The 23,538-nt window shown below is 42.3% G+C and overlaps 3 protein-coding genes across 4 annotated transcripts in view; all 3 read right to left on the reverse strand.

The window, feature by feature from the left end:
- Positions 1-2,857, reverse strand: part of ash1l (ash1 (absent, small, or homeotic)-like) — a 36,484-nt gene extending 33,627 nt beyond the window's left edge. The window contains exons 1-2 of the mRNA XM_080836679.1: positions 2,623-2,857; positions 1,607-1,703 (exon numbers count right to left, since the gene is read on the reverse strand). The gene's annotated coding sequence lies outside the window, so the exon portion shown is untranslated. The remainder of the gene's footprint in view (positions 1-1,606; positions 1,704-2,622) is intronic.
- Positions 2,858-5,787: 2,930 nt separating this feature from the next.
- rnf115b (ring finger protein 115b) lies at positions 5,788-12,842 on the reverse strand. Of its 2 annotated transcripts, XR_013968612.1 has the most exons (10): positions 12,756-12,842; positions 12,143-12,201; positions 11,803-11,863; positions 11,454-11,656; positions 9,516-9,584; positions 8,376-8,442; positions 7,959-8,052; positions 7,139-7,254; positions 6,649-6,836; positions 5,788-6,338 (listed from the first exon to the last, which is right to left on the reverse strand). XR_013968612.1 is itself a non-coding variant. In XM_080836852.1 (9 exons), exons 1-9 carry the CDS (start codon positions 12,837-12,839, stop codon positions 6,708-6,710), a joined length of 882 nt encoding a protein of 293 aa, XP_080692978.1. In that variant the 5' UTR covers positions 12,840-12,842; the 3' UTR covers positions 5,788-6,707. The 2 variants fall into 2 exon arrangements, 1 of the variants encoding a protein (XP_080692978.1); XM_080836852.1 differs by having other exon boundaries at positions 5,788-6,836.
- A 768-nt stretch (positions 12,843-13,610) lies between these two features.
- Positions 13,611-22,617, reverse strand: scamp3 (secretory carrier membrane protein 3). Its single transcript, XM_080836520.1, has 10 exons — positions 22,004-22,617; positions 21,610-21,690; positions 20,548-20,661; positions 20,319-20,396; positions 18,263-18,392; positions 16,847-16,975; positions 16,082-16,241; positions 15,571-15,672; positions 15,220-15,337; positions 13,611-14,870 (listed from the first exon to the last, which is right to left on the reverse strand). The coding sequence occupies exons 1-10, from the start codon at positions 22,055-22,057 to the stop codon at positions 14,721-14,723; spliced, it is 1,116 nt and encodes a 371-aa protein (XP_080692646.1). The 5' UTR covers positions 22,058-22,617; the 3' UTR covers positions 13,611-14,720.
- Between the last annotated feature and the right edge of the window lie 921 nt (positions 22,618-23,538).

Here is a 23,538-nt window from a genome sequence, read left to right on the forward strand (position 1 = left end):
TCACTCAGTTCTTGTTCATGTGCACATTCCTTATGAATAGACTGTTACCTTTCAGCTCTTTCAAAGGTTTTCATATGTATTAAAGATGGCCAGGAGTGGGTGCTTCTGTCCGTTTTTAAATCAATGTCCTTAACCTCAGGGTATTCACATAGCATAACAAACAACAATTGCTTTAGCAGTACTTTCTCTGTGTTGGACATAAACCCCATATGTTGTATACAAGTCCTATTTGTTCAATATAGCAGTCACTAATATGACTACTTTTTCTCAACTTGAGACGTGTAAGACAGAGAAATCAGAGAGGAATTGAATAACAAATGCAATTGATCAATAGACCCTCTTCTGTAAGATAAATACATGGGGCCAAACAAAAACTGTGTACCATTGTTATAGGTATTTTCTTTATGTGTAACTGATCCGCTCGCATTGATGATGGGCGTATGATTGAGAGAAAGAGAGATGGAGGAAGAGGTACGACAAAGCTGCGGATGAATATGTAGACATAGTAAAAAACTTAGCGTGCCCCCTCCCCTCGCACTCCGCACTTTTGCACACGTTGTTCATAACTGCTGAATTTATACTAGAGACACTCAAGATCTCTGAGCTGCGCGCTCACAGTAGTAGCTGTGCCGCTCCGTGTCTTTTATATATTAAACCCATTAACGTTTTACAACTGTTTAGTGAGACTACACACGTTATCAAAATATGACCTCAAAACATAACGTGCTCATATTCAGTAATCCAAGCTCTTTCTCGAAACACATGACAACATAACGCAGAAGAAAACGAATGGTGGAACATCTTGAATTCAGTTAGAACGTAGGCTGTTTTTCCCAGCGAAGTGTGAGTATTCTACAGAGAGCATTCGACGAGTTAATACGTTATTTCCTGACATGCGACAGCCCACGTGGGTTGTTGTGGGTCAGAGTTCAAAGGTGTCCTGCAGTCTCCGGACAGGTTCACTTATATTATTTAGCGACTTGAGATACAAGTGTAGTCTCATTTGCTCTTGTAAGTCTTAACACACACGCCATCTGAACGTGCTGTGAAGTATACCGAAAATGAGGTTATTTGAGGATGATCGACATGACTCTGTAGGCAAGTCGGCTATCACATGAAACCCACAGAACTAGTAAAAAAAAATCTTCAACTCTACAGGCAAAGGTAACAAATAGCTTTAAAAAGATTATGTTTTAAAAACTAAACCTCAACTCTCGCTAGGATAGCAAACGCACAACGAAACAACCATCATTATTTCAATGGACTTTCCAAAGACCGTTATCCGATTATTAATGAGGTGAAAGAACTCGGGGAATCACCCTGCTGTTTACACCTGCCAAATGATTTCACAAGCGGTGTCGCCGTCAAACATTTTGATAACCTCGTGCGATTAGAGATTTGATGCGAGATTTCCAGACCTTAGCATGCCCGTCTCTCCCCGTTAGAAGCTTTCCCTTGACCCATCAGTTACCTCTTCAGAGAAAACAATCGAACAGACAAAATATTATACTACTGGCCAATCACCTGAAAGGCGAGGAGTCAGCGAAAGATTGACAGTGCTTCAAAATGGTTCGATAACAACATGATAGCCATCGTGGTAACTCACCTTAATAGCGGCCCAAAAAAGGAGCTCACATAATTTGGATCAAAATCCTCCCTTCGTGTGTGTCATCATGGTTGCCACGGTAATTTTGTTGCAAGTGCTGATTTGCCGTGGAAAAAAATAAGATAAAAGAAAAATGTCAAAATAAGAAAGGAAATCCATCAAGGTCCATTTCATCATACTTTTCCTCACCTAGATGAAATGTAAACAATCGGCAAATATATCGCAACAAAGCGCTATTATCTTGACTTATGGATATGAAACCTGCTAGCAAGCTACCAATCCTATCACAGAAGTGACCCCATCCACCGTACTAATAGTGGAATACGTACGCTAACTAGCCAGGGTGCTACCCAGAAAGAGCAAATTGTAAAGACAGTGCTTACTAATACACTGTTAAATGACGTTTAACTCTACCGTTATCAAAAAGTGTCTTTTAATTCGTGGACATTACAGAGTGTCGCAAGCACACTCTCTATGTCGTTCGCTTGACACAATTCATTCATTGAAGGGAGATGTTTATTTTGTAGCAAGCTAGAACTCAATAATACCCTGGTGCTACATTGTATCCAGTGCATTTCTGTCTAGCTTGCTAACTGCCTATCATTTTTCAGGGTTGGATTGCTAGGAGTAACTTATGCTGGTTCTCTGGTAACGTGGCTGAACACTGTTCATCTGGGAGAACAGTAAAGTCAGACTTTCTAATTACAGTAGCCACGCTGTCGTTATAACAAGATAATTACACCAGACAAACCCGTAGGTAAAACGAATAATCTGTCCTGTCATATCCACACAGATGCTACGGCTAGCTACAGGCTAACTGTGTACAGCCCTCTCGGCTAACGAAGCAGTGTGCTGCAACTGGCTAGCTTGTTTTCTTTGCAAAGTATGCACTCTCGCCTAGTCTATTAAAGGACGATCATAAAATGGATATGCTGTAAAAGACAGTAACAAGAATAGATTTTAAGTAAAATTATATTCAGATATAGCGTTGGATAGGTTATTAAAAAAACACGAACTGTCAACAAAATGGCGGCTGCGTTGAATCAACAGAGACCCGAAATGGATCTCTCCCTGTATTTCTTCTCCCACTCCTTCTTTTTCTTTACAGCGGTTGTTATCCGTCGTATCCAAAAATGTCGCCGGAATCCTTCTCCGGGACAGTGTTAGTCGAGCTTGGACGTGTCGGAATGGGCCTCTCTCATTAATCGGGCCTCCATGCCTGCTAAGCCCGTAACGTTTCTGTCAGTACAACACGGGCATTCTCTCCGTCACAGAGCGGGAGGGGAGGGAGGGAGAGACTGTGAGCGAGGGGAGGAGGACCAAGAGAGGAGGGAGGAGGGCATGTGGCGTATAGTGTTCACCACTTTCTCCCGTTTCCCCCAGTTCTCCGCCTGAGATGTTTGTGTTCTCTTTAACAATGTTACCCCTAAGCGTGTGATGTAGTATAAAACGATATTAAGCAATGGGCAGTTTGGATTCGAGTATAACTCGAGTGATCACCGCCCGCAACCGTCACAATCCTGCTGAAACCTTTTCTTGGCGGAAAAAAAGCGCGCTTTGGTGTTTTCGTGCGCTCGTGGCAGTGTTTACCCACAGTGAAGAATCTAGACTCCCGTGGGAATTGTTGCAGAGAGGCGGGTTGTTGAAGTGTCTGTAAAGTGGCCAGAATCCAATCATAACTAGCAAAGTGGGAAATTGTGCGAAAGCCTTGTAGTTGATTTGCCTTTATTCCCTGTGCATAACAGTTTATGCACGTTATTGGCTCCTTCTATGAATAGGCGGGACATAAGAACAACCCGTGGATTCGCACAGTCTATATATGGACATTTATGACATTAATATTCCTGAAATATTCAGGGACCTCAAGATATGCAATAGGCCTACATAGTTTAAGTTGTTGTACTTTTCTAAAGAGACACGTAAATAGGCTATGTGATATCTAATAGTAAATAAATAAGCTAGGCTACCATGTGTGTTATGTATAATTCATGGAAATAAATTAGGCTACTAATAAATACTCTGAGGCAACCACTGGTTTGGCAGCCCGTAGCCTATTGTTGCTCCAAATTGACAGCCGACCACATTTTTACCCCCTCATAATAGTGGGGGTAGGCTGGAGGAATAATGATCACATTGGATCTTCAGATAATCACTGTAGGCGAGTTGTAGTTTTTGGTCAATTTAGAGTCAGATATTTGATTTCATTTGTATTATAAGTAGCCTAGCCTGCCTACATAGGCTACACGGGCGTCTTTAAGCAGACAAAACATACTACCTTCGTCTATTACTCCGATCATGCATTACTCGAAGATATGATATCGTGGATTAAAAACGCAAATAGGCTACAGTTTGGCTCATCTGTGCTGTGTGTTATTGAAGCAGCTACTTGGCACGAGCGCATTTTGTGTGATCATAAGTGAGAGAGAGCGCGCACATCGGTTAAAGGGATTAAAGTTGGCATCAGGTGGTAGCTGACTGGTTAAGGCAAGATTTTAAGGCTATGAATATAACAAATGTAATCACAAAGAAAAGGATGAAGGCAACGCGGCGAAGGCCAGGCTAGAGGAGGTGGATGTAGACTCATCTGTTGCTGACCATTAGGGCAAGAGCAAGGTAAAAGGGAATGACATGAGGACAACCTTTGGACTCAATTTTAATATCGCCCAGTTTAAAATCTAGACAGCACTCTTTAAAGGGCTATTTAAACACCAGTTTACCAAAAAAAGACTGACGTCGTACCGGATGGGGTAATGTTAATCTGAGTCAGACAACGGGCCCTGCATGCCATGGCCGGTCTTTTGGCGTAGCCTACCGTTTCTGTCTCAAACTGAATGAAAATGGTGCATTTAGCTTCCAGAATTAGCCTGTTTTATATTTCCCGGGGAAGGATGCCATCTGCCTTAGAGGTCTGGGCTAATGGTGCGTTCATAAGCAACTGGGAAGTGGGAAAGTTCCTTCGGATGGGAGAATAGCCTACACCTGAACGCCTGTCATATCTTGACAGCTCCGAGAAGTAGGTTTGACGTCACCCGACAACGATTGTGGTGAAAGATTTAAACAAAATTAAACTCGCTCTGCGCACAAATAAGTCACTTTGTTTATTAAGGTTGTACTCATTATCAAAGGTGATTATGACTTAGCATTTTACTTAGGCCTATGTGTAACTAATGTAATGTTAAACTTCTGGCTAGCCTATAGGTTACCTAATTGTAGCCTAAACACGGTTGCCTGTATAGTCATTGTGTGAACGCTCTCAATTTTTAAGTGGGACATTTTGAAATGGGAATTTTCCCAATTCCCTGGCGCCTGAACGCACGATAATCCCCTATTGTTTTCAACTCACAGCAACGCCCCTGACTACATGTGTATACGTAGACATTTATTTATACATAGCTATGCACCGGGTTGGGAAGATTACTTTTGAAATGTAATAGGTTACAGATAACCTTATTTGATTACTTTTTGATTGGCAGGTGAGAGGCAGTGCTAATTGAAACCATTAAACCATTCAAAAACAATGCTAAAGAATGCCAAATTAATGGAGCCTGTCTAGGTGGCAAAAAGATGCAAAGCAACATAATGGATGTTATATTCTACATATTCAGATGTAACTCCTTTGTAATCACCAATATTTTGATTAGTAACTGTAATTGAATAACATATTTTATCGCAGAAACTGTAACAGACTACAGTAACATTTGATTTGTAATGTTATTACATAACTCCATTACATGTAACTACTTACTCCCAATTACATGTATAAACAAATAGAAAAAAACAATTCACTCAAGGTTACAATTCCAGTGTTGCATTTCCAAAAATGTTTGTGTCCATTCATCGCCTTAACCTTGCTGTACGAATTCTTGATGTATACACTTACTAAAGGCACGTTTCTCTGTGAGTGTGCATTTATAGATCTACATACAAGTCATTTGCTTAAATGACAGTGGTCAGTGGCACTGGACCAACCTAAACCTAGGCGAGCATGTTCAGTGGTCTGGTGGAAGAACCGGCTATCAATGCTATGCTACCTTAAAGATGCCACTGAAACAGAAGAGAAATACTGTTAGTATCTTTAGGAGCTTGAATAATGGCAGAGCCAAACAAGACTGGTAATATAGAAAAGGTGGTTAGTGTAATAGGGAGAAAGCTAGTACAACAGATGATAGAATGACAAATCCTTGAAGAAAATGCCCCATTCCTGGGACATTAAAATAATCTTAATTTCCTCTCAGGATTGCCTTAGCCCGGCAAATGCACCAGGCAAACAGTAAACAATCACATACAGTTATGAAACACACGATAAAAGTCACAGAGAAAAACATTCATCAACACATGAACAACAACAAAAGCAACAACAACAAAAGAAGCAATGAAGATGTAGTGGTGGTCTTCATGGTGAGGTTCTAACAGGGCAGAGCCCCAACCTAGAGAGTTGCATTCAGAGACGGTGGTCCAAACCCAGCTCAGTTCATAAACCTGAGACAGTCTGCCAGGATAGGAAGCACAGAGCCAAAAAAAAAACACTACACAACATAACACTGCACAGTGATCTGTCCCACATTGCTCTCACCACTCGATAACAAAATGTACACCCTAGCCCTTTTTTTGTGGCACTGAATAAAATCCCACTCTCTCTGTTAACTGTTTGCACATTCAATAGCCTACAGAAGTTCTTATGGAGATGCAGTGGAATTTTTAAAAAGCTTAGAGATCCATAACGATGGGTCTCCTGGGAGTTTGGGGGTAAAGAGAGGGGGGAGGAGAGGAAAGAGAGAGAAAGAGGGAGAGAAAGGCATGGATGAGCGTAGGTCCATCTGCTCGGCTCCACACAGACATAAAAAAGGAGGGAGGCACAAAGACTGAGGGTGAGGAAGCACAGAGAACAGAAGCATACCTCTCTGTGGAATTGTATGTGTTACTTGAGTTTTGTCAAAACATGTATTTTGAAGTGTTGAATCAACTGTGCTGTCTGAATACGTTATTAATAGAAAAACTTTGGGATACCCAAATTTGCAAACTTTGAAAACTGTTTCAAGTACTTGGAGCACATTCGCTTTGAGCTGGTTTGGAGATGGCAGAGAGAGGCAGCAGGCTCCCCTCAAAGGGCAGTTCCTCCCTGGGTCTCAGCAGTCACTGGGCTGAGATCTGGAACCTGGTCATAGGGCTCCGGCTGTAAACTGTAATCTTCCCCGTTCAGACTCTTCCGGCACACTGGACATGTGTCGTGCTATGAACAGTGTTCAAAGGATCAAAAGATAGGAACACATTAAGAGAATCCAGGACAGTAAAAGTTGAATTTCAAACAAACCATCATTATATACATTGGATATGTTTTCTTTGTACTCAAAATGAGCAGCATACACTGTAGCTATTGCTGCTGTATGTGTGTTTTATGTATAGATTAGTCATGTATCACTACATATTTATATGTATATATACATACAAACAGCCATACGCATACCTATTTAAAGTGGCAAACTACAGATGCTCTTAAAACAGACTTTATAATTCTTTAGTTACACCCCTTACCAGCTGTAGCCATGGCACAATGCAGTCGCTATGGAAATAATGTTGGCAGGGCAGCTGCCGGACACACTCCTCTGCTGCAAACTCCTCCCGACAAACTGGGCACTCAAGTCTACACGCTGAGTGGAGGAGACAGAGAAAGATATGGATATGGAATATGGAAATATGGAAAACTAAGATTTATTGGGAACTGACCTGAGACCAATAAATGTTCCTGTTTTAGTTATGATTTCATATACAAGTTAACACATGCTGCCATTTTTTAAGACTCATAACACTGGCATAAAAGATAAACGTGAGACTACAGCAAGTGGTACCCACCAAATGTTGTGATTGTCCAAATACGTTTCATTGACAGAGGTGTTATTTACTATCTCACCCGATCTGACATGTATCTTTATTAAGATGCTAGAAACCGTCTACATTTGGCTCCAAAAAAAATAGATTTTAATTTTCATTAAGTGTACACAGGCAGTGTGTGAAGATAAAGATGCATAACACCACTATATTTGAACACTGCCATGAAGCTGACACTCACTGTGTTGTCTGAGTCTGTGTGTTTTTTTGCAATATGCAGGTAAGATACTGTAAGTCAGTGACAGTGACACCACATTACATTTATTGTTCCAGAAGCTAAACCAACACAACATTTTGTCCTGGGTACAACAGTACCTCTGCATACTGCACAAATGAGAATAAATGTTGACCAAATAAATGACAAAAATGTGAGAGAGAGAGGAAGTGAGAAGGAGCGTGTGTGTGTGTGTGTGTGTGTGTGTGTGTTTGAGTGAGTGAGTGAGTCAAAGGAATTATGGGAACTAACCAGCCTGTTCCTGAGAAACGGCTACAGTAGGGAGCGATGAGATCATCTCTTTCTCGGCAGGGGGAGGGCCGGTGGTCTCTAATTGACCCAACAACTAAAAATAAGAGAAAAGACAGGGAGGGGAAAACTCAGTCTGTGTGTGTGTGTGTGTGTGTGTTAATATGACATAGAAGGTCATATAAACCCAGGTTTCTTTAGGTAGGGGACTGTACCATTTCTGATCACTATTTTAAAAAACGGCACTAAAAGAAGCAAAAAGGAATTACACACAAAATGACACTCAATAATGCATGTATCCTAATCCTATCTATTACAAGGTAAATGGGTCCCAAGTCCAACTCCAGGATATAATTGTATATTACACCTATTCAAAGGGTCATGAATGATAGTCATGACTGTAGTCTAATGGTAACCCACCTGTGTAATGACAGAATCTAAGCCACCCTGGCCCCATGCATAGTCCCCTGGGTTTGAGTGCAGAGACCTATCGGAGAGAAAGAGTTCCAGACTTATGTAAGTCAACATTTACTGAGGGAGTAAGGCAGACGGCACGTGACAGTAACTGTAGAATAACATTGGGGAAAAATGCAGTGGAAATGATGGGAGGGACTAACTTTCGGTTAATTAAGTAAACACTATCTCTCTGTTAAGTCCCTCACCCAGTGAAGGCATTCCCTGCCATAACTTCGCTTTGCAAGGCAGAGGACAGGACGAGGGCACTTTATTCTTACATAATAACAGTTAAGCTATGGTGAGTGGGTAAGTGAACAGGGTGTGGTGATGGGCTCCAGATGCTACAGTGTTCACAGGGGCTTTCCCCGACACAACTGTCACAACTGTTTACTGAGAAAGGTCCACCACCCAAAAACATGTAGCCAACCACAGGCCTGGATTCACAAAATAGGCCATAGTGAAAGAAGCAATGAGAATCTGACCAGAAACATATACAGTCAGTTAAATTACAGCTCAGCCCAACTAAGGAACAAAGAAGCTGGTCATAGAACATCTGTTCATCAGTTCATCTGATGGACTAAATTGTGCATATTAATGGCCGTGATTTATCAACAGCAGTTGACAAAATGGGGATGAAGATGCATAACACTACAATATTTTAACACTTCCATGAAGCTGACACTCTAAAAACTGAATCACTGTGTTGTTTGAGTCTGTGTGTTATATTTCAATCTACAGGTTAGGTTAGGTTACAGAGTGACAATAGATTAAGAATGTATTGTTCCATAAGGTAAACCAACACAACATTTTGGATCCACTGCCAGGATCTGGTACAACAGTAATTCTGCATAATGCACAGATACAAATTAATGCTGCATAAATGAATGACAAACATTTCTTTAGATTTGTATCTGATGTGCTGTGATTTCTAAAGCCAAGAACTTATTCCACTTTATTACATTCCCAAACTTGTGCCGAACACAGCACAAATGGCAGTGGTTTTACTTGTTTCTTTTTAAATGAGGTGCTAACTTTACATAGGTTAGAATTACCATCCCTGTAAAATGTCAAAGCACATCTATGTATTAACCAGTGGGTACATACCATGAGGATGGCACAGAACCTGGGTTTCCGTTGTTGCCAAACAAACCGGCCAGAAACTGCTGTACAATCCTTGATGCGAAACAAAGATTTGGTTAGCCAAAGAGTGGTCTCAGCCCACACTAATACCCAGTGTTTTCACCAAAGTGTTCCACAGAAATATTACTATCGCAAATAGCAGTTATCTTGTCATAATAAAGTATGAAATGAAGATGTGAACCTTCAAGATATGTTTCACAATTCATTTTTGGTTTCACTTGTGTTTATACCTCTGTATCAGCATCATCAAGAACACACAGGACATCAGATGATGGAGTCCTACATACTGTAAAATGTAAAGGCATGGGCAGGCCCAGGGCAGTCAAAACAATTTATTATTAATTTGATCTAAGCATCAAATATTCCACTATTAGACCACCATTCCTTACTCTTTTATGAATGTCAGGCTTGAGCTATACTTCACATACTGTGGGGGGAAAATCAGTACTAAAGGGAGAGTATATGAGTGAGCGATAGACCCAAAGTGCTACTGTCATTTTACCCCTCAGATATTGTTTGTGTGGTTGGTGAATATGTGACTATGTGAGAATGTCGCTGGTCTTAATGCTGGGTTCCTCCGGAAACAGTCTGTCGCTGCTTCTTTCTGTTTCAGTGCCTAACTCTTTCTGATGCACACACCCTCTTTTACAAAACACCAAGCCCAGAAATGCATGAAACAGCAGCTCCTTAAGATTATTCAAACTGGACCTGCACCTTCATAGTACCACAAATAAAAATCATATTAAATTTTGTTGACCTTGACAACATTGACACCAAAAGTTCATACAAAAATGCTATTCTTCTGCATGGCTGTTTTGTCAACTTTTTGTTTATAAACAGTATAGACACATACTGTATGTAAAACAGAATTCCTAGAAAATTGGCTCCCCTTCTCATCTCGCTTTATTCCATCCCACTGCCCATCCTTTTTTTACTGGCTACACTAGCCCCTTAGACAGTCTTTACTCTGTTTTTTACTATTTATATCTCTTTGCACTATCCTCACACACACAAGCACAGGACTCTTTGCATTATCCACACATGCACATGAACACTCTTCCACTACTTTCCACGACTTTTAACACTGTCTCAAGTAATGCACACTGCTATATAGGGCCAGACCTATCCTGTACCTATTAACACCCCACTCCTTGTGTACATGTTCTCCCTATGTGTATTGTGTGTACTGTATTTATTGTATTGTGTTTATTGTGATTCATGTATGTATGTTTGTGTGTTAAATGTAAGCTACTGGATGATGACCTTAATTTCCCTCGGGATCAATAAAGTATCCATCTCTATCTATCTCTACATGGTACACCATTTGGGTGTGAACATACTCGCTGATCATTTCTTTTCTGTAAGGAGGGTGAAAAAATATGCTATATGCTCAGCAGCAGTAGCAGCTGCAGATCATTTAGTACTTCAGAACATCTGAATTCACTGATATTTGGGAGAAGATGGTCTGACATTATGTAAGGATTAAGAGTGCACTAGCATGTTATGAAAGGTCATGCAATAACTCACATCTCCCTAAAATCCCTCAAAGACCCAGAGGAAGTGATGAGAAGATCAAACAACACCCCAGCTCTGCCAGTTGATTAAAGTATCTACAAGAAGGTTACCCTGCTTCATATTACTTCCTCAGACCTTAAATGTTGCATGAAATTTTGTATCAAATCAAACAGCACAATGCCTTTTTAAGGGTCCAACCAGTTATCATGGAGGACAGGTTTGGGTTAACAAATACAAATTTACATTGTACCAATTAACCTAATGCTCTCGACAGGTATACATTTGTGAGTTTTTAGGAGTGCTCCCTGGGTATTAAACTCATGACCTTTACGTTGTCAGCACCTTGCTCTATAGAAGCTGAGCAACACTTAACAGATGTCCACCCACCCTTCCATCGCCGGCCCCCGGTCCGGTCTGGCCCGTGTCCTTTGCTGGGCGTCCTGCTGAGCTTGAGGTTCTGGCTCTGAGGGTGCAGAGGACAGTGTCTCTACCTGGGTCCTCGGATCGGCTCTCTCACTGCTGGGGAGAGGCGCAGCGCTGGTGGGGTCGTCGAGGAGGGCCGAGCGCTCCATGAAGAGCAGCTGCCACAGCTGACATGACAAAGAAATGGGGGGGAAGCAGAGGAATGAGTGGTGACATAAGACATGACCACACAGAGGAATGCACTGAGGGGCAGACAAAGACCACAGAAGGAATGTCTGTGGGAGGGGAGTCTTGGAGAAGAACAGGCTTGTACCTCTGTAAACTCTGAGTCAACATCATCGTTGGCTGCAGTGGTGTCCCCAGTTGCCAAAAGACTGAAATGTCGAAAAAAAAAAAGATAGAGTGATAATTATATTACATTAACACCATGTGGCGGCACCATAGATGCCTGAATATATGCATACAAAATTAACATATTTGGACCTTTTCTATTTTGGATGGCCAAGTGACTACCATACGGTTTATATAGCATAGGCTACCATATGAGTAAAATTGGTGGCTACATATAGACCCAAGGAGACTAAGGTCTTAAATGTAGGCATTCAGATAGATGCTTCCCACCTGAGTGTAGCCTTCTGAAAGCTGACTCTCACCTTGACCCTTCTGCCACTTCCTCGATAAATCCAGACTCACATGTTGGGCAAACAAACTCCTGTGAGGAAAAAATAGCAATAGTCTGCTTGGGATAAACTTATAAATTGGACTCCCCCATATATATTTCCCAGAGTCTTACAGAGTAACATCAGCGCTAGCACGTGTGCTTTAATGTTACTAAACATACGTCAGCTGTTCACTTCAAGGTGGGCGTTGATCCGCGCAGTGGTCTCTCGGCTCTTTACCGACACGCCGCGGCTGCCAATCTCATAGGCTCTCCCCCGTCAGTTACAACGTGCCCTCGCACTAAATATGGCAACAGCGTAAACCCTAAACTTGGATCACTCATTCTGTGCCGTTCGAAACGAGCAACTTGTTCGCGTTCATAGCAAGTTATCAAAGTTGAAGCTCGCAGAAATTTGAGAACCCTTTTCTTCATTATGATATAAGAAAAACAGATTTAAAGTTTCAACTTACATACTATCTCGGATAGCACTTTCGCTAGGAAAGAACCACCTTCTCTTAATTATTTATCATATTTACAGTTGAGGGGCAATCAGTGAAGCAACGGCACTCCGTTGATGCGGAATCAAAAGTGGTTTCTGAACTCACCGGGAGTTTTGGATCGATTTCAGCTTTACAGCAGTGACAGTAAAAGCGGGGTTGGGGAACCATTGCAGCCTCCGCCATCTTCATAGAGTGGCAGTCCAAGTACTGACGTTGGCCCAGGCGCACACTAACACGGGGGTAGGCGTAGACGGCTGTCAAAGGGGTCGAGTCAGTCCAGAAGGGATAGCTTGTTGGTCAGAGACCATTTTACTAAACAAATTAGGCTATGAAGGAAGACCTGTAAGGGGTTGCTATTGAAACTTGAGAAAACCGATACAGCAATGACTTTGTAGACATGGCTGCTTTAATGAGTGTTTTAAAATTAATTTTAAGAAACAACTATTTTTACAGGTCACGAAAAGCGTGACCGCCGGTATGCAGGCTATGGTTTTAACTTCAGGCAAATGGCTGGGTCGTTTAAGGTCAAGGGAGTCATGAAAAGGGGATAACACTGATATATCATTCATACTTGGTTTGAAATATTTGCACCAGTTTGGCTGAGTCACATCCTGACTACTCGGCAGGGCCTAGAATGACTGTGCATAACGGTTTAGCTTAACAGATATCCAAATAAGGATTGTAGGCCTATAGAAAGTGGAGGGGATTTTATAGGAGGCTAATTATTCTTATAGAGCCGTTTTTAAGTGTTCGAGTCATGTATTTGTATGGGCTATTTAGTTTCTCGTTGTAGTATCCAGAGCAGGTCACACTGCTCTTGAAGTAGCATCAGCTAGAACATGTGTATGCCAACTGCTCAAGAAGGTAAATTACTTTTCTTGTATGCAATTCTATTGCTTTTGTAACAACAGTAGTTTTGAAAACAATGACAATAATAAACAGCACCAACAGTGAGAGAACTAAACACAAAAATCAGCATGACAATGCTTTTGTCTTCCTTTATTTTGGCATTTGAAAAATACTTAAATTGGCATTCTCCTTCACATCACAAACAAATTGATAAGACATAAAAACTGTTAGAGCTCATTGTTAGCAACATAAAAACATTGGCCACAGATAACTGAACATTTCAGCCATAGTTAATTACATGTTAAATCAATCTTGTGTGTTTTACACTGCATTTCCAGTTGTATGAACTTCACCGTCTGCCTTTATTTCCTTCATTCGAAACATATACAACATGCAGTTCAATCTTTGTTGTTTATCGGTTTGCTTGCATTCATAATACAATTGCTACAAACCGCCACATATTATTATGTGAGGAGCGATGCTTAGGGTGTTGCTGTTGGTTACTGAAAGGCCTGACTGATCACAGCAGCCAAGTAAAGCAAAAGGAGAACACTGGGAGCAGAAGAGCACAAGAGAGTCACCAGTGCCTCTTCAGATAAGGAAACCTTAATGACAAGAAAAAAACAAACAAAACAAAAAAACAGCACAAGCTCAAAGCAACTTCTCACATCTCCATTGAACTCAGTTATGTGGGGGGGGGGGGGGGGGGGGTGCGGCTTTGAATTATCATCGGGCTGTGACCACCTGGCAGGTGCGAGTGTGATTAGGAAAGAGACGCTTACACATTGGCAGCAGAGGGAAACCACCATAGCTTGGTATCCTACATGTGATATTTCAGTTTCAGTAGTGTCTTACCAGACCACTTGTGGGTCTTACACCCCCCCCCCCCCCACTCCTCCCCCTAGTAGGTTACTTGGTACAGTCCTGCCTCCCCCAACCCCAGGACGCTAATAACTGATGACATCATTTTCTGGTGTATCCATGCAAACAGAGCTGTAGGTGTTTATCTTCATTTTTTTTTTCCAAAACACGTGGGTAAATTACGGGGGAACACAAACTACTCTCACTGCCCAATAACCAACTTTTTTTGTATTTTTTATATGCATTGACATAAACGCAGGAAATCTACCTTGCACAAATGCTTGTCACGATACAACTGAGGCCACTGTTTCTGAGGACTAGTCATCCAAGATAACCCAGACCCCGTCTTGCCAAACCTCTTTATCGAGCCCCAGCGAAGGCCCCCTGGGCAGCAGAGGTAGTGGCACTGGCAGCCGCCTGCCTCACTGTCTGATTGGAAAGCACACCAGTGGCAAACTCAGCCTGGGCCTTCTCGAAGCTGGCTCCAGTCTGCCTGTACAGGGAGTGCACCTGAGAGAGAGAAGAGGACACATGACACAACACCTCAGAGAGAGAAAGTTACCCGAAACCCTCCACATGTAGCAAAGCACAGACCCAAAAAGATTGTGACGTTTAGAAAAATTGGTAGACATGGAACACACACACACACACACACACACACACACACACACACACACACACACACACACACACACACACACACACAATTTTAATGGGATTTCCCCCACGATTTGGACTGATGTCATTTCCTGTGTCTGTGTACAAATATTAGCCACTTCGGTTTGCCACTGGGACCAAGAATAGCCCCCCACACCCAGCCCAACCCTCTCCAGAAGAAAAGTTCAAGCTGAAAGGTTACCCTCTTCAACATCACCACTCCCATGGCTGCCTGGGCAGTGAAGACAACAGCGTTCAGCATCATGATCACACCGACAGGAACACTGCTTTTCAGAGCAGCCAGACTCACAATCCATCCACTAAGGAAGCCATAGAGGGGGACAGAAAGAGGAATTAAGGTAATGACTGACTGAATGAGAAAGGAAAAGGAGGAAAAAGTTTAACAGCTTCAAGGATAATACCAGATGAGTAGAATGAGGAAGTACTCTTGTTGACAGCACTCATATGCCTCTCTACTGAGTTATTGAGTTTGTCTAGTTTGTATTAGAGGTAGTTTCCAAATAAGACTGGTACAGAGCTTGTGTAGTCCCACCTGAAGCCCCAGCCAGGGATGCCAATGGTCATAATGACGTAGAAGACCACTTGAGCAAAGAACACGAAAAAGAAGGCGAAGAAATTGAAAGAGCTGTCACTCCTGCAGAAAGAGAGATGCCAAGAAAAATAGGTATTTGTTAGGAACAATAGCCACTTCACCGAACGACAGGCTACATCTGAATCTACTAGTCCCACTATGGGTACAGCAGGTGGTGCTAGTGCTACAGGTTACTTCTAAGAGCAACAGGTTCAACTTGAATCACAAAAATATGCTAATGCAGTGACTTTGCATTCTCTAGTTATGCGTTAAAATATGCGTTGCATTCTCTAGGTTTAAAACTGACTGCACTCCTAGCCAGGTTAAAGTCCAGCACGTGTCTGAAAATCTCACCTCTCTTGTACTAAATCACAAAATGGTAAGAGATGTAACCTGAGGGTGGTAAATTTGTAACCAAAGTTTGGTTCAGGCATGGGGACATTTCTCTGATGGGGTTAAAGAAGTGCGCTACCTGAAGGCTTTGTACACAGGCCTGTACCAACAGACCCAGGAGCAGGGGGTGAAGAGTAGGAACCAGAGGATCGCCAGGCCAAAACCCACGCCTTCGCCCGCGTTCACACAGAAGTTGGCCAGGGCGGAGATCAGGTTAAACAGCAGAGTGCAGGCCGTGACTAGAGGAGGAGAAAGAGAGGAGGGGGATGAGTGGGATAAGGACAAGGTAAGGGGAGGAGGAGGAGGGTGAAGAAGAGAGAGATGGTGCCAGAAGATTAGAGAAGGAGAAGTCATGGAAAGGATAAAAGAAACATGTACCTAGACTGGGGTGCAAATAACACACACAAAGAAACATTTCAACAGTACCAACTATAAAGTCAAATACAAGCACAGAACAGACAAGTAGGTCATACCGCTATGGAGGGAATACATGAGGTATTCATGTCTGTGGGTGTGTGTTAGCACCAGCAGCAAGACAGGGACAAAACAAAACAAAACTGATGAGCAGACAGACAGATTCAAGCGCAGCACCATAGTGTTGAACTGTCAGACAGACATGATATGCCAACACATACAGACACACACCTCCAAGTAGCTGAGGGATATGAAGATGGGATGACTGATGTGGAAATTAAAGACAACAGAGACACACACACACACACACACACACACACACACACACACACACACACACACACACACACACACACACACACACACACACACACACACACACACACACACACACACACACACACACACACACACACACACACACACTTACACATCCAGTAGTAGTACATGATGGTGACGGTGCGCTGGAAGTTCTGGCTGATCTCCACATTGATGTCCTGGTAGAAACAGGGCCCCACTGGGCAGAACGAGGGAAGGGGGGGCCAGTTATTCTGACGAGCTGTGGGAGAGACAGAGAGACCGAGCAAGGGGACAGAGGGGGTTACATCAATTAACACATAAAATGTTAAAATACCAATCAACAAAGCTAACAACATAACATAAATCAAAGAAAGTCTTCAAACCCTCCCATTTCTCTCCATTACACTTTGAGGATTTACCCCCCCAAAATACTCATCATCATAATCATTAACCAAGTTATAACGAGCCTTATTAATCTTAATGCGCCCCTTCACCATCCCCTTTAAAGCTTCTACAGGATCTACCAACTCCAAAGATTTGGTTCTTAAGTGTTCTTCAAATGGCCAACTTAACGAACCCCAATAAAAAGTAAAAACAAACAGACCTCACACTTCATCTTCACCTTGTAAGGTGAAAAGCCACTAATAAAACGGTGATGCAAGCAAACTTCCGCCAACCTTCCCAACCATTCCCTCAAGCATTCAAAAGCCCCTCCAACCTTCCACAAACACAAACAAATAATCCACTGTCTCACCCCCCCCCCCCCCCCCCACACACACACACACTAGAGATAGACAGAGAGAGAGAGAGAACAGCCTTCATTTTCACAATCATCCATCACCCATCCCCACACGATTAATACATCCCTTCTTTCTTCTCACGTCTCCATTACTTTTCTCAAGTTGACTCTATCTATTCATCACAATCTTTTGGCATCGTTTCAACAACTGCATTACATTCATACCTTCACCACCAGCCCACTTAAGTGGGGTGATGGGTCCATATGCAAACAGAATCGATAGGTGCTGAAGGTTGGGGGAAATAAAGTGATTGGTGGATGGGTGTCTCTATATGTCAATTTCAGTGGCCCTCATCTACTGACGCAAACCCCTGATCTTGTTAGCCAGTGTTCACAGTTTCCATCATCCTTTTAAACAGTACAGTTTGAGGGTTTTGATGAAGAAAGTGCTTCTCGGTTGATTATGATGAATGAATTATGAAAGCATATTTTTTTTTTTCAAGGGCAATACCACTAAATTCTAAACAAATGCATTATATTAACACCTGAAATTAACTGAAAGACACAGAACACACAGGACGATTGAGGGACATCATGGTTTAACTCTTCCCTCTGATACCAATAATTAATGTAGGTCTAGAGGCATTTTTGTGCTTCTTGCTTCCAGGGGAAACTAGAACTGCAAAATGTACTTTTAATTGCCTTCAATCCCCATACCTCTTATTTTAAGTACAATAAATACTAGATTCCTAGATGTTACTTGACTGATTCTTCATCAACCCCCCTCTCTTTCTCCCCTTCTCTCACCAGCTCCAGGTCCTAGGGCATGTGCATCTAGCTCCCTCTCTCGCCTCTCCAGCTCTCGAGCTCTCCTCTCCAGCTCCTCCTGCTTCTTCAGCAGTTCTGCTGTGGTAGCACTCACTGCAGTTTGCTGTGGCTGAAGACACACAGAAAGAGAGAGAGGAAAAAAAGAACAAAAGAGACAGACAGGTAAAAAAAAAAAAACAGAGAATGAAACGGATAGAAAGAGAAAGAGAAAGGGAGAGAACCACATGGTGAAACGAAGTCAGAAGGTATAAGGAAGGGAAGAGATAGATATATTACATATAAATGTAATGAAATATCCAGTGGGAAGACATATGAAGTTGGCTTGTAATGCATGAAACAACATGCCACTTTCGCCAACTATATTAGTGAAGTTAAACACAATTATGTACCATTTTTTTTTTAAAGCACCTACACTACCTCTTTAAATTAATTCACAACCTGTGCCAACATGGACAACTGACAGACCCTGTCCTAGTGCTGGAACACAGCCATTTCCAAGATGCTCTGAATGCTTCTGGGCAGATACAGTTTCTGCTGTTGCTCTTTAAATCCCACTGTTGCCCAATATGTTTTCCTCAATCTCATGACGCTATTGCACCCCTGAGGAGATAAAGCTACAGCACCGATTAATTTGTAACAGCATGCCTGCTCCAGGCCTGCAGGTCCTCATCGCCAGTTTGCTAACTGAGGATGAGCTACCTGTTAGTCACGGAATGGGACGAACATGTCTGTGAATTAAGCTGTAGTCTTGTTCTAGGATGAGACGAATCTTCCCTTTGAAGGAGGATGGATGGCTGCAGGCTTGGGAAGGGTTCAGAAGAGTCAACAGCTGTCAGATGTGACAGCTTCACTGTCCTGGAGTCAACTTGTAAATGTTATCATGGGACCATGGATTAGTTGCAAACTAGCTCTGCTGTCTTTGGGTGTTAAACACAAACAAACGGTGTTTGCATGAGGATCTTCTCCATACCTTTAACGCTAATCAAACTGATCCTCTGTGATGCAAAAGCATGCGAGTACCGCCCTGCATGGCTTGCATGCTTGGATGAGTAAATGTGTGTTTGCAAGTCAGCTTGGCAAGACCGGATTTTCAGTCCATTTTACATGATAGCTGTCGATAACAACAAGAATCCGAAACAAAATAGATAATACACATAAAGTTTCCAGTCTCTTCACACAAGTGGCAACAAACAACGTGTGTATGAGATCCTGCACACACTTAGTGTCCAATAAACAACCGTGTGTAGGAGATCCTGCATACCTTTAGTGTCCAATAAACAACCGTGTGTAGGAGATCCTGCAAACACTTAAGTGTCAAATAAACAATGTGACTCAAATGGGAGGGGTGAGATGTGTTACAAATGAAGCTACAGGTCGTGACATGGTTTGGGCGTCATCTGGAAGTCAGCAATTTGTCCCAACCATGTGACTTAACCATCCATGTGATAAGCCGTGTCAGACGTCTAGATATACCAAGCTGTGTATTATAAACAGAGATAGTGATTTCAGTTCAATGTACTTGCTGTGGTCTATGTTGATAGCAGTTCACACATGTGTGATGTTTTTCTCTGCATTTTCCTTGGTCTAACATAGGCTACTCACAATAAAGCTTTTGTAAAGTACAAAGAATAATTTAAATCAAATTGTCTGCAGGCTTATTAAGTTACTTGCAAATGAAGACAATCATGAGGCTAAGTGATGTACCTGGGGGTTTCCCTAGGGCATGTTCCAAAATCACAGGGAAAGCAGCTTTTATTTTAATACTAAATCCATTTGAACCTCCCTTTTTCATTCACATTCACTTTGATTAAGAACAAAATATCACAAATATGACTACGCGTTAAAGGTTAGCGTGCAATGTTAATGTGTAAGCCATTGCATATTAAGACCAAACAGAACAAAATGTACATAAGTAAAGATGATTTTGTATAAGTAAATATGATTTTGTAGGCAGGCCAGGCACAGAATGGGTAGCACATTTGATTTGTCTAGATTTCAAGGTTGCCTCTATATGCAAAGTGGGAGGGGCACATACAGTATCTCCAGAGAGTGGGCTGTCTGTTGATTGCAGAATAGGTGGGACATATGAGCCCGAGGTAGAATTATCCTCGTTCTACAAAAATGGGTGAGACAGGAGGAAAGGTTACAGGCTGTAAGTGGACTGGAGTGGTAGAGGGCATACACGTTAGGAGGCATGTTCGCCGGGTACTATAGCACCAGTGGGGCTTGTGGAGAGGGTGGAGTATGGTTAACGCTAGACATACCTGATTAGTGTAGGAGCCATAGTTGCGTGGTTCAGTGGGCGTCGTCCGACTGGGTGGTGTTTGAGCTGTCGGAGGGGCCGTAGGCACAGTGGCCTCATAGGGAGGAGGCGGCTGCTGTAAAAACACAGATTTAAAGAATTCATTACATATCTTAACTGATACAATATATACTACACATACTATGTACTTAGCATATTCAAACAACTATTACTCTTCACACTTCTAGTGAATGTGAAATGTGTTGCTTTTAATAATTACATTTTGAGTTTCCTGTGGACTTCAACTAGCCTGGCCATTACCAGCCTGTGACTCCATTTCATTCCGTCTTTCAGTCTGGGCCAACCCAATGCATTTTGGTTTCCGAGATGGACGGGTGCTTATCTTGAGGTTTAAAATCATTGGAGTTCCCTTAACCAATCAGCAACGTTTAGTAAGCATTCGGTAGATTAAACTCTTCCCAAAGCCAGTTGGGAGAAGAGCTACGACATCCTTTCCAATCATAAAACTTACAAGAAAATACTCTTGTTCTCCTTTTAATTTTCTGATGTTCTCGAGAGTTGAGACAACTTTTCCGATAGCTTTTCGTGTCTTTTCCTCCAAGGCGAGTTTTGCGTCACAGCTCTGAACTGTTCGCTGATTGGTCCTGCAAAATTTTGAGTTCTGGAGACGATTGTCAATGGGGTTGGGCCAGACTGAGTATGAGCTTGAAATCAATTCAGGCGGAAATACGTAGGCTGGTGTCACCAGGCTAGACTTCAACAGGTTAATAATTACTTTCAAGATGAAACAGAGAGCACACACAAATGCTTAAAACATAATCAGGTTAACCAGCCAAACACTGAGTGAATAAAATGTTCCGTACCAAGTGCAATGCAAACAAGGACCAAATGGTCAACTACAGACTATCTTATGATATGGCCATGGTGAACCCTGATGGTAGGAATGTGATATCCATGTCATGCATGTGAGTTTTGCATTCTTTCCAGCCCCCTCCGTTTACTCTTGGGCCTCCGGAACCAACTCACACCTGGGCAAAAGATTCTAGATGCTTTCAGCCCTTACCAATGTCTTGTTGTCAAAGGGGTTGTACAGGTCCAGTGTGGCATAGCCCGTATTGCTGCTGTGCTGGGTGACAGACGGGTCCTGATCCAACACATAAGAAAAACAACGCGTTTTCATGCATGAGTGAACCCGCAGGGAACAACACACAATAGAGGCTTTTAAGAGCCCACAATGTGACCAGAATCATTGCAAGTCACTTAGTATCATCAGGTCTTTCTTATTTGCTTAAAATACATCCTCTCCCGTGTGCTGTCATTCTAACTGCGCAAACAATCTGATACAACGCAATGACCGCACAACACTGGTGAACCATTACATTATCCATATATCACGTCCACATTCGAGTCATCAATTAATCATATGAAAATTACATAACAAGTCAAATTTGGGTTACCTGGAATGGATTCTGATCTTCGTTCGGTTCAGGAAAACTGGTGTACTTTGACATGATTCCTTATCGTTGTTTGTGACAAGTACAAAAACGTCTTCAGGATGTTGGCTAACTAGTTAGCTTGAAAGCTATCAGGCGTCCAAAAGCCCCTGAGAATGTGGATGTCTGTGTTTAATCAGTAACACTGTCAAATAGAATGTTACCTATGTCTAGTGTGACTGTTCGAATCGCTTATTATCGTAACTGAGCTGATTTGTTGTTTTTTTGTGACTGGACTATTACTCCACCCGATAATATCAATCACTAAAACTGTAAACGACAGCTGTTAGCATAACGGCTAGAAGCTAGATAGACACCTATATTAGCGAAAAGACAGCTAGGCTAGCGGGTGTACGTTACGGTTAAATCAAATTAGCTATCGCTAGGTTGCTCGCTAGCTGGAAAGCCACGTAGCCAACCTTTCCTTCATTTACCCTCATTTATAGTGCCTGGTGTTTTGGAGTTCTCTAGGCTGCATTGCGTCTTCTTTAAAAGGATCGTTTTATTTCGGCCTACCCTTTGAATTTCAATTTCCTTGCAGGAACGATAGCGGTGAGATTTATGGCAAGTAGGCTGGAATCAGGAAGTATAGTCATGTGACTGCGGCGAGAAGAGAACCAGAGAGAAGCCGAGGCACGTGTTCATGGGGAAGGGGCGTGTCTGGTGCCTGTCTGTGTCCTGGGGCCCCGTTATGAGCGTTTCTGCGTACAAAAAAGTTCCGTGTGTAGCTACGTGTATATCACCGCAAACAAAATTCTATACTGAAAAGATCCACATTTCTACGCATCACTTCACCCATGCGTAGGGCTTACGCTAAGTTTTAAGATACGCCAATCAGCAACGCCGGACAGCCTAACGCATAAAACCAAAATCGGGCCAAGTGAAAACGAATGTAGGCTACACAGTCTGACTACAGCATGACAGACTCGGCTCACTCAAGAGACGAATTCCTTCAGCCGACCAGGACCTCAGCCAATAGTGCCAACACTCAGTCGAAAACTGTGCTGAATATCTGGGATGCTGTGTGTATTAGTGTGATACGAATTGAACCAAAATATATCCAGTGTGAGAGTTATACTGTTTTGTATGTGAAGTTATTTCTGCTACGCAGCTTCTGTGCAAATGCTGAGTGAGCTTCTCAAAGAGAAAATGGAGGGGGTTGATGAAGTAAAATCGGACCAATGATATCGTCCAAAATGTATTCGAGACCGTCTTGATTTCATCTAAAACCACAAGGCGTCGCTGTGGACTCATAAACACCAATTCGATCAATATTCTCTAGACTAGACGATGTCACCAGGTCACTCCATGCCATTGAGTTATACTTGGTGAACTTTGTGTGTCTGCTGTAGTGTATTCCTACGGCACATTAAGGTACTCTTTAAGCTTTGGTGATACTTTCAAGCTTTTGTCGATCCAAGCAGGTTTATAGCTGAACATAATTTGGATATTCTTCTTCTTGTCATTGAGGTCATACTTTGATTATTTGCTTACTGCTT

Source organism: Sprattus sprattus, assembly GCF_963457725.1.
Source record: "Sprattus sprattus genome assembly, chromosome: 4".
Lineage (NCBI taxonomy): Eukaryota > Metazoa > Chordata > Actinopteri > Clupeiformes > Clupeidae > Sprattus > Sprattus sprattus.